The sequence below is a fragment of the Bombina bombina genome, chromosome 5, assembly GCF_027579735.1.
Source record: "Bombina bombina isolate aBomBom1 chromosome 5, aBomBom1.pri, whole genome shotgun sequence".
NCBI lineage: Eukaryota > Metazoa > Chordata > Amphibia > Anura > Bombinatoridae > Bombina > Bombina bombina.
The window spans coordinates 536277284-536289384 of record NC_069503.1 but is presented as its reverse complement, the minus strand read 5'-3'; the positions used below and the strand labels follow the sequence as shown (position 1 = coordinate 536289384).

At 34.3% G+C, this 12101-nt stretch overlaps 1 protein-coding gene across 1 annotated transcript in view; it reads left to right on the top strand.

Moving 5' to 3' along the window:
- The window catches only part of TGM4 (transglutaminase 4), a 72252-nt gene extending 61510 nt beyond the window's left edge, over positions 1-10742 (top strand). The window contains exons 12-14 of the mRNA XM_053713056.1: positions 1681-1850; positions 3354-3490; positions 10485-10742. Coding sequence (XP_053569031.1) covers positions 1681-1850; positions 3354-3490; positions 10485-10626 — 449 coding nt within the window. The 3' untranslated portion in view covers positions 10627-10742. The remainder of the gene's footprint in view (positions 1-1680; positions 1851-3353; positions 3491-10484) is intronic.
- The last annotated feature ends 1359 nt before the right edge of the window (positions 10743-12101 follow it).

The window sequence follows — 12101 nt, the reverse complement described above, 5'->3', positions numbered from 1 at the left end:
TACTTTTTGTAGTTTTTAGCTACTTGACAAACCAACTTTATTGACAAAGGAGCTGAGCACGCTTGTATTCATTAGGTATGCATAATAATTAGGGATGGGCGAATGTGTTTATATCCGAATTCGAATGTTAGAACGAATGTTATTGTAGAAATTCGATTTACATAGTAGAATGTTGATAAGAATGAATATTCTTAAAAATTCGATTTTCGAATGTTATTTACAGTTTTCGAATGTCACATTCAAATTCGAATGTCACATTCGAATTTGAATGTCACATTCGAATTCGAATGTTACATTCGAATATCACATTCGATTATTACATTTATAAAACACAATTGTAGACTAGAAACACTATTTCGAATGTCACATTCGAATCGAATATCACATTCAAATCGAATGTCACATTCGAATTCGAATATTACATTTATAAAACACAGTATTAGACTAGAAATACTATTTTGAATTCGAACGTCACATTCGAATCGAATATCACGTTCGAATCGAATATCACATTTAAAACACAGTATTAGACTAGAAATACTATTTCAAATTAGAATGTGACATTCGAATTCGAATGTAGCATTCGAATTTGAATATTAAATTTATTAAACACAGTTGTAGACTGTAAATACTATTTCAAATTTGAATGTCACATTTGAATTTGAATGTCACATTCGAATTTGAATATTACATTTCGAAATTGAATGAATACATAGCTAAACATTCTATTATTCGAACAAATATTTTCGAATTTTATTGAAAAATTCGAAAACGAAAATTCGAAAATAGAATGTTAGAATTTTATATAAACATTTGAAATTCGATTCGAACGAACGAATGTATCAAAATTCGTTTTAAATTTCGAATTTTTAGAAACATTCACCCATCCCTAATAATAATGTTTATGTCATTTTTCCTATGGGCTTTGCATCCAAGTTTGTTTGTGGTTAACTGTCTGAGACATTGAAAGCAAATGGACTAGAATAAAACAAAACAAAAAAAGGGGAAAAAAATAATTACAAAAAATGTAAAAACTATATAGAAAATACGATTATCAACAAATAAATAATTATTCATTTCATCTTAATTTGGATAAATGTCTTAACTGTAAATTATTGATAAATAAAATTGCTGATTCTCGGAACAAAATGATATTACTCCTGAGCAAGGTATATACACCATTTATGAAGCAATAATTGTTCACTACATTAACACATACGGTTAGGTGAATGTTTGTTTTCCCCTTCTGTATTTTTAGCCAAACTTTCCCTAAAATATAATTTTACATAAACAGGTATTTTACTAAGGAATGTCAACAAATCGGTTTCACTAATTACTGCAATGCTCTTTTTTTTAACATATAGAAATATAGCTGGGTATATTAGAGAAAAAGGTAATGCAGTGATCGGTTTTATAACTATGCTATGATCAACGCTTCCTACTCTTATTTGGAAGATTTTCAAGGTCCTATATGTTAGCAGTCCTCGGTCAACAATTTAAAAACCAAGGGTTAGATCACAATCCTTTAGAAACATTTATCAAAGTATTTATCTATAAAAATCTCCATAGACTTTAATGGTGGCTTTCTGTTGATAATCATTAGATTCGTTATTCTAAAAGATTGTGATCGACCACTATCTTTAATAAGGAGTTTATACATTTTTTTTCATGCATTCACAGCTGCCTCCATCCCTTTGAAAGTTGATGCTCACGACTACATGAAATCTGTGACTTTGTTTGAGGATGAACTTATTGTCCTGGTCAACGTTATTTCTGAAACCAAAGAGACACAGGAGAAGAACAGTGAGAACCTGGTTATAGCCTTCAAATATCCTCCCATTATAGTGGATGTAAGTTGATTATTAATCACTAATACTGACGTTACATTGACCAAAAGTAAGATGGCAAAATAAGGACATAGTAAATGCTATCAATTTCTATATCACAATGAATGTTTTCAGGCCATAATCATCTTGCAGCTCCTGGGCACATGGCCGGTCAGCCAATCAGAAGTGGCATTCACAAAACCCTACCAATCATTAGTTGTATTATGCTACTGAGCTGTATAGCTTGTGACTCCCTAGCCGGACATTACAGTACATATATGGTTATTCCCTTTTGGAAATTGAAACACATTGTAAGATTGAACAAAGTAACATTATATGTAGGACTAGATTTATTAAGATCCAGAGTACAAGTAGTAAGCAGGCACTGCAACGAGGGTTTCTTTTTTTAAAAATAAAAAGTATCCTTTATTGAAAAAACAAGGTTAAAAAGATTTTAACCAGCTACAAACGCTGGATGACACGCAAAAAGAGACAAATGGCAGGAGTGTATGAGAGACACTATTAGCTGTCTGACTAGTTTCGCGTCCCTCTTGGACGCTTATTCATAGACTCATTAGTTGTATTATGCTACTGAGCTGTATAGCTTGTGACTCCCTAGCCGGACATTACAGTACATATATGGTTATTCCCTTTTGGAAATTGAAACACATTGTAAGATTGAACAAAGTAACATTATATGTAGGACTAGATTTATTAAGCTGCCATCATAGCTTTTTTGGGCTATGTGGAGAAGGTTTGCATAAGTGAGCCTGCTGCCACATATTTAAGAAGTAGAAACCGATTCTTTTTCCTCTCTGCCATCTCAGACACTCGCTCGTTCGGTGTGATTTACATTACCAATTGGTTGCGTCAAAGCAGGGGCAGCATTGCACAAGAAACCTCTAGTGAAATGTTAAATTTCACCGTGCGATGCAACAACGCAAGTGGCGATTACACGCTGACACGTTCACTACTTGTAAAACTGTACACCAGCAGTGATAGTACATTTTTGCACAATGTATACAAAATGTCCCACAAATGGTGAAAGAAAGGAGAATGTAGGTGACTCTTCAGTCTTCAAATACAGTGGCTTCCACAAAATAATTCATGCAAATAAACACAGAGTACATAGTGTGATACTGTTAGGGGAAAAAATTCCAAAGGTTCCTAATGCTAAATGGACACTACTAATGCTAAATAGTACTAGTAAGATTGACTTACTAATAAACATAAATAAATAAACTATGTAAGTTGTGCATTAAATGTCCCTTTTAATATTCTAAGGGTATTTCTCAAGATGTCATTTATGAATGAGCATAATTTTGTTTAGGTATCCAACAACACAGGCAAGCAGACCTTATGCTAATCATCATTATATGTAGAAGGGAGGGCTAGATAACAATTAATAAGTGTCATGATCTTGCATTGTCATTTGCCCATCTCAGATGGTCTATAATACAATATTTACTTTATCAAATTACTGTTTGTTACATAGTTAGTTTGACTTGTTTTATCTCTTTTCTTCAGATGCCAGAAACTGGAAAGATCGATGAAGACTTCTCTTGTACTTTTACTTTCAAGAACACTCTTAGCATTCCACTAGAAAATTGTCAGCTTCATGTGGAAGGTCTGGGCATTTTCAAACTAGAGAAGTTTGATCAAGGGTAAGCAAAAAAAAATGTGATTGCAGAAAACCACTGCATAATATCTGATGATCTAATAACATTGATCAACACATTTTAACATTTTTGAACACTATTGACAAAACAAAATTGATTTTTTTTAAAGGGACAGTCTAGTCAAAATTAAATTAATTTCTAAGCCATTGAAGGAGGCCTCTTTTTCACAGCTATACAATGCTAATTCATGTGTGCCTAATAGATAACATTGTGTTCACTCCTGTGGAGTTATTTATGAGTCAGCACTGATTGGCTAAGATGCAAGTCTGTCAAAAAAACTGAAATAATGGGACAGTCTTCTGTTATCATTTTTTATTTGTTCCCCTGGTATCTTTTGTTTGAAAAGCAGGGACGTAAGCTTAGGAGCCGGACCATTTTTGAAGCACTATATGGCAGCAGTTTTTGAAGAATGTTATTAATCTACAAGAGCACTAGAGGGCAGCACTATTTCCTGCCATGTAGTGCTCCAGATACCTACCCAGGTATCTCTTCAACAAAGAATATCATGGGAACAAAGACAATTTGATAATAGAATTGTATGCTCTGCATGAATCACAAAAGAAACTTCCCTTTAATTAAGTTCTATTCTACATAACATGAGAAGCAGCACATAAAGGGAGCCCAAGTCTTATCCTTAATTTTACGAGATGTGGTCAGTATTTCTTTAGTTTGGCTAACTTGGCTCAACATAAATTTATTAGTTTCCTTAACCCCTTAATGACCACAGCACTTTTCCATTTTCTGTCCGTTTGGGACCAAGGCTATTTTTACATTTCTGCAGTGTTTGTGTTTAGCTATAATTTTCCTCTTACTCATTTACTTTACCCACACATATTATATACCGTTTTTCTCGCCATTAAATGGACTTTCTAAAGATACTATTATTTTCATCATATCTTATAATTTATTATAAAACAATTATAAAATATGAGGAAAAAATGAAAAAAACACACTTTTTCTAACTTTGACCCCCAAAATCTGTTACACATCTACAACCACCAAAAAACACCCATGCTAAATAGTTTCTAAATTTTGTCCTGAGTTTAGAAATACCCAATGTTTACATGTTCTTTGCTTTTTTTGCAAGTTATAGGGCAATAAATACAAGTAACACTTTGCTATTTCCAAACCACTTTTTTTCAAAATTAGCAATAGTTACATTGGGACACTGATATCTTTCAGGAATCCCTGAATATCCCTTGACATGTATATATATTTTTTTTAGAAGACAACCCAAAGTATTGATCTAGACCCATTTTGGTATATTTCATGCCACCATTTCATTGCCAAATGCGATCAAATAAAAAAAATTGTTCACTTTTTCACAATTTTTTTCACAAACTTTAGGTTTCTCACTGAAATTATTTACAAACAACTTGTGCAATTATGGCATAATGGTTGTAAATGCTTCTCTGGGATCCCCTTTGTTCAGAAATAGCAGACTTATATGGATTTGCTTTTTGGTAATTAGAAGGCCGCTAAATGCCACTGCACACCACACGTGTATTATGCCCAGCAGCGAAGGGGTTAATTAGGGAGCATGTAGGGAGCTTCTAGGGATAATTTTAGCTTTAGTATAGTGTAATAGACAACCCCAAGTATTGATCTAGGCCCATCTTGGTATATTTCATGCCACCATTTCACTTCCACCGCTTTCCAAGTCCGACGACGTACGGGGTACGTTGTCGGTCGTTAAGTGTATTTTTTTAGAGGACTACCCCATACGTCGTCGGTCGTTAAGGGGTTAAAATAAACTCTTAGGTCATATCATAAGTTACATGATATTGTATTATTTTTTTTTTACAGAAACGTTCTATAATAAAAACAAACAAACAGTTTTTTAAACCCATGTTTCCCAAGTATTGTATAAATATAACTGAAATCCTTTATTTCCGTGTGTTTTGTTATATGCAAACTAGCAAAGGATTATGGTATACTTCAGATCTCAATGCAACACTTAACTCACCACTTGTAATATGAGCCAGAAATACTTGTGCAATGTTAAATGCGGACACCGTATGCTATCCGCATTTATCGATCTCGAGTGGACATGATTAACTATATCAAACCATGCCCGCTACACATATTATAAATCTACCCTGTAATCTAAGTCTTAGTAATAACTTTACTAGTCAAAAAATTGTTAATTTGAGTGATGGGATTAATGAAGTGATACCATTTTCCCAGCGTCTGGTATCATGTTATTTAGCAGAAATATTATATCACTAAATTCAGAAGTCTGGAGTCAATATCTATGCTTGAACATAGTTGTAACTGCAGCAATAAACAAACTTTATGGAAAGTACCATGCTCATCTTCAGAAACATTGGTATCATTTCAGTACGCATTGAGGAACAAGTCATTTGGCAGATGGCACATTCAGATATTTTGTTTTGGGACAACGATAAAGTCCTCCTCCAAAAGGAATGCAGGTGGATTACGATCCTTCAAACACAGATACCTAAAGGGTTAAATGATAGAATAGACATGGCATGCTTTCTATAAAATATGACAGTAATCTTTATCTAGTCCATTGTCTATCCCGGTACAGATATGCCCGTACATTTTGTATATTACATCACCCATTTGGGTGTATCAGAATAACTTTTGACATCACTCCTCTAGGGACATAAAGGCTAAATAGGTAAATTACATGTTTTTGATATATATATGTATATATTTTTTAAGTATTCCACATTCAAAACACCCAATTGTTGTTTCTTTCAGGTATATATGATCTCTTTATCCTAGTATGTAACCAGTCTTAAATGAACATACTTTAATTTTTTGTATAATTATTATACTTGCATGAATCAACGCATACTCTTAAGGGTTGGTTCCCTTATGAATTAGCATTGCTGATGAAGCACTGTGAGATTTCCTCAATAGGGGCGTGTCATTAAGTAAACCTTAAAGGGAGACGAAGCACTCCCAACGTCATCACGCCCTGACGAAGCCCGACACACCTAGCGGGTGAAACGCGCGTCGGCATTGGACAAGCTGACCGGAGCATGTGATAGGTGTCGAATACACGGAACAGACACGCTGCAAACAAACATACCTGTCGGATTTCCAGAATGGAGTTCCTGAACACCCAATGAGGCTCATCTCCTAAGAGTCAGTCACAGAAACAACTTTAAAGGAAACAGGTCGTATATTACCTTGTTACTGCCTGATTAATAGGCTGCCTACTGACTGTCTTGGATGATGATACCCTGTTGAGAGAGTATACTTCAAACACTCCCTGAAGGAATGCTACTAATATGCGCTTGAAGCTTACTAATACCACACAACACGGAGGCTAAACCTTGTGCTTTCTGCATTTATTTGTATTTGCTTCATGGCTAACTTCTCAGCTTGCATAACCTTTCTCCAAAGGGACATTCTCACTCGATAGCAAGAGTAGCTATCTCAAAATAATTACTCAGCGAGGCTGGCTGTATACTACTGTGCTAAATTGTTTGTTTGCATGACAATAAGATATTTGTACATATTTTGGGGCACGGCACCACAACCTACTTAGATCCCATTCATATACCTGCCCGGCATTTTGCCTTAACCCTATAAGGTGCCGTAAGCAGCTGGGTGTAGTAGCTTGTATTTCAGTCCCCCACAAATATATCTTATAGTTACATGTATATGTGCTATCAGTCTTTAAGAACATCAATATTTCTGCATAGGTGTTGGGGCACACTAACTGTAACTACTTAGATCCCATATAGTAATCTGCCCGGCATATAGCCTTACATACTAAGGTGCCGCAAGCAGTAGGGTGTAGTAGTCAATTTATTGTCCCCCATTCTTATCCTGCAGTTTATACACATGGCTCCACAGGCCTGTGAAAATAACCACATATCATGTTTATAATTTCTGTTTTGGTATAGACACTATCCCCTGACCGGTCAGGTTTGTAACATAATATGTTGTATTTTTTATGCTATTTTGATATTCATATAAAGAGATCATATCTACCAATTGGGTCTTTTTGCGTTTTTCTATCTTTGTATATATGTATGTAATTTACAGTAAGTGCCAGAGAGTTCTCTCCTTTACAGCTACACAAGCCTTGGAGGTTGACACATTTTGAATAAGGTTTTGAGCTTTAGTTTAATTTTGAAAAAGAGTGCTGAATTCCCTGTCTTTCATCCTGGTCTTTTGTATTTTCTTTCCAGGATTTATTCTTTCTATGTAAACTCATTTATATATATATATATATATATATATATATATATATATATATATATATATATATATATATATATATATAAACTCTGCAATTTACGTTCATTATTTATTTTGTCTCCCTTTCCTGTAATTCCATTCTGAAATTGTGAGCTTTTCAGTTCTTGTTGGAAATGAAAGTGCATAACACTTTTGTATTCCACACAGCCATTGGCTGCACACTCTAGTAACCAATTTACAGTATAACTGTCCCTAATTGGCCACAACAGAGAAGGTAACCTAAGTTACAACATGGCAGCGCTTATTGATTTATACTAAAACTTTGCACATATTTTGTCAATGTTTAAACTAATAAAACTTTAAAAAAATACATCTACATGCTATTTTCAGACTAATCTTTTATTTTAATGCATCATTCTATCTATCATTTATTTAATGTTTAATGTCCCTTTAAGAATTGTAATGCATAAATGAATACTTTTGCAAAAATGTAATACTATTACAAATCAACTACCTTGCACAACATATAAGCAATTCAATATTATTGACTATGAACAACCTAACTGCACAATGTACTTTTACTGGATTAAACAAATATTTCACTGTTCTATAATAATAATTATGATAAAAATGGGATGAAGTCACACAGAAAAAAAATACTCTGTGCACTCTCAGGAATAAATTGAAAAGATACAATTTATTAGTCCATGTTAAATGTTACCAGCATATAGGAACAAAGTGTCTGACAGCTTTTTTTACCCTTTACTGTAGATTCATCATAGAATTTGACATAGTTTATGACGAAACACAAGTCTATGAAAGTGCAAGTACAGGGCAAATACATATTGTGCCTGCATGCTGGTAACTTTAAAGGGACACTGAACCCATTTTTTTTCTTTTGTGATTCAGATAGAGCAGGCAATTTTAAGCAACTTTCTAATTTATGCCTATTATACAAGTTTCTTCATTCTCTTGCTATCTTTATTTGAAAAGCAAGAATGTAAGTTTATGCCAGACCATTTTTGGTGAACAACCTGGATTGTTATTGCTGATTGGTGGATAACTTCACCCATCAATAAACAAGTGCTGTCCTTAGCTTAGATGCCTTCTTTTTCAAATAAAGACAGCAAGAGAACGAAGAAAAATTGATAATAGGAGTAAATTAGAAAATTGCTTAAAATTGCTGCTCTATCTGAATCATAAAAGAAAAAAAATTGGGTTCAGTGTCCCTTTAAATATTAATTAATAAAGTACATATTTTGTATTTATTCTTGACAGTGTGATGTGTCAAATGGATGTTGTTAACCTGTCTTAAAGGGACAGTCTACACCAGAATTGTTATTGTTTGAAAAGATAATCCCTTTATTACCAAATCCCTAGTTTTGCATAACCAACACAGTTATATAAATACACTTTTTACCCCTGTGATTACCTTGTATCTAAGCCTCTACAAACTGCCCCCTTATTTCAGTTCTTTTGACAGACAGACATCCATTTTAGCCAATCAGAGCTGGCTCACTGGAACTCCACGTGCGTGAGCACAGTATTATCTATATGACAAATGTGAACTAACACCCTCTAGTGGTGAAAAACTGTCAAAATGCCCTGAGAGAAGAGGCTTAGAAATTAGCATATGAACCTCCTAGGTTTAGCTTTCAACTAAGAATACCATGAGAACAAAGCAAAAATGGAGATAAAAGTAAATTGGAAAATTGTTTAAAATTACATTCTCTTTCTGAATCACGAAAGTTTATTTTGGACTAGACTGTCCCTTTAATAAAGTTGTGTAATTATATCAGGAGCATGAACTAAATAGGTTTAAAAGTGAAGATTAAAAGCCACTACATTTCAATATATTAGCCCTTCAGTTGTAAGAAAGATTTAACTGAAGTGGAAAAAGCAAAAAGTACAGTATTGAAGTATTTGTAAACAAAAGTGACCATGTAATTTTATACTGCGTGATAATCATAGAGGAATGCCTGTTTGGTAATTGTATCTTACAACAGAAGACTATAAGTATTATCACACTCTATTGATCAATAGATCAATAAATGAGCAATTAGAGGGTTCTGGAATTCTTATATTTTTTTCAATTTTTTTTATTCTTTATTGAAAAAAATGGCAATAAATTAGAAAAAATATATATTTTTTTAATAATGAATTAAAAGTAGGAAAATTGGCAATTATTATAGAACAATGAAAGTGGCTTAGTTAAAAATGTCATATTCACATCCTGGTAATTCATCCCACATATTCCTTTCATGTTCTAATAGGTCTTAAAGGGACAGTCTACTTGAAATGTTTTATTGTTTAAAAAGATAATCTCTTTATTACCCATTCCTCAATTTTGCATAACCAACACTGTTATATTAATATACTTTTTACCTCTTGTACCTCCTTATATCAAAGCCTCTGCAGGCTGCCCCCTTATTTCAGTTATTTTGCTAAATTTGCATTTTAGCCAATCAGTGCTGACTCCTACGTATCTCCATGGGAGTGAGCACAATGTTATCTATATGACACACACATTAAATAGCACTGTCTAACAATTAAAAACTGTCGAAATGCACTGAAATAAGAGGTGGCCTTCAATGGCTTAGAAATCAGTTTATGAGCCTACCTAGGTTTAGCTTTTAAAAATGAATACCAAGAGAACAAAGCAAAATTGATGATACAAGTAAATTGAAAAGTTGTTTAAATTGCATGTCCTATCTGTATCATGAAAGTTTAATTTTGACTAGACTGTCCCTTTAAGTGTTTGAGTCTCATGTGTCTTATGTGTGATCTCTGTCTATAGGGATATACGCCCAGGAGGAATCTTCCGTTCCAAGATCATATGTGCACCAAAAAAAACTGGGGAGAAGAAAATTGTGGCTGAGCTTATCTCCACTCAAGTCAAAGGGATTTCTGCGGAGAAGATGATTACAATCACTAAGTAAAAAATGGGGGGGAAAAAATCTTGCCATGTATTTCTCATATAAATTGGGCATTGCAAGCCCAAGAATTCATGTTGTTGGATTTCCTTTCTTAAATAAATACTATATAGTAAATACAACTTCAGTGAAAGTCATCTCTTTATCTTGTAAAACAGGAATGTACCTCATGGGAATATTTTCCACTTGCAGACAGGGATGGCCTCCTTGGTCTCATAAATTCATCATCAATGTCTCTCTAATTTTCCATGTATAAAACGTATTTGGAAAATAGCACTACACAATCCCCAATGATGATACAATGTAAAAGAATATCTATTAATTCAAGATTTATTCAAATTTGAAATTAAACTTTTTAGCTTCATTAATTGAAAAATTATTTTGATGGTGGGATGTGCAGCTTATTGACCACATATAGGTGTAGATCATGGGGCCGATTTATCAAGCTCTGTATGCCCTTTGTTTCTGGTGAGCCTTCAGGCTCGTCGGAAACAGAAGTTATGAAGCAACGGTCTAAATACCACTGCTCCATAACTCGTCCGCCTGTTCTGAGGCCGTGTACAGAAATGAACCCGATCGAATACGATCGGGTTGATTGACACCCCCTGATAGCGGCTGATTGGCCGCGAATCTGCAGGGAGCGGCATTGCACCAGCAGTTCACAAGAACTGCTGGTGCAATGATAAATGCCGATAGCGTATGCTCACACATTAATAAATATACCCCTATAAGTGGAGCAAAAAAATGTTAGCCCTATGGTGTGATAACATAGCTCAAGCTCAATCTATACAGTTTCCATTTCTGCTCTCGTATTAAAGTTATTTTTGTATCACTCAAGCAATAATCTAGTGCGCATTAACATCTGTGGTTTAAATAAGCGGGGAGTATGGGGCTCATCTGGCTCGCAGACACAGCAAAATAGTGCTGGCCCTGCATCATGCGCATATAATAATGCTGTTGACTGGGTGAGGCTAAGGCAACCAACCCCAGACTGCAACTGGCCCCGACCCACCAGGCAAATGCCCTGTATGTCTATGCTCACTCTGGTCTACATATCCCTATAATTGTCCCACAAAACCTTTTTTTGTACAAATAAACCCATTTTCCTAAGTATTGTCTAAACATAACCTAAATCCTTTATTTCCATAGCATTTTCATTATTTTTGTTTACGCAAACTAGCTAGTGTTCATGGTATGCTTCAGATCTCAAAAGGCAATACAATTTTAAAGCGTTATTTTGTATTGTGCTTGAACGCAACACTTAACTCACCACTTGTAATATGAGCGCAATGAGCGAGTTAACAGAGCTCTCTGTGTTATTCATTTAAAGTATGGGGCGCACTAAAAAACTTTTTGGCTTTTTTTTAACCTTCCACTTGTAATCTAAGTCTTAGTAATAACTTTGCGAGTCAAAAAATTGTTAAAGGGCCATAATACCCACATTTTTAAACACTTGAAAGTGATGCAGCATAGCTGTAAAA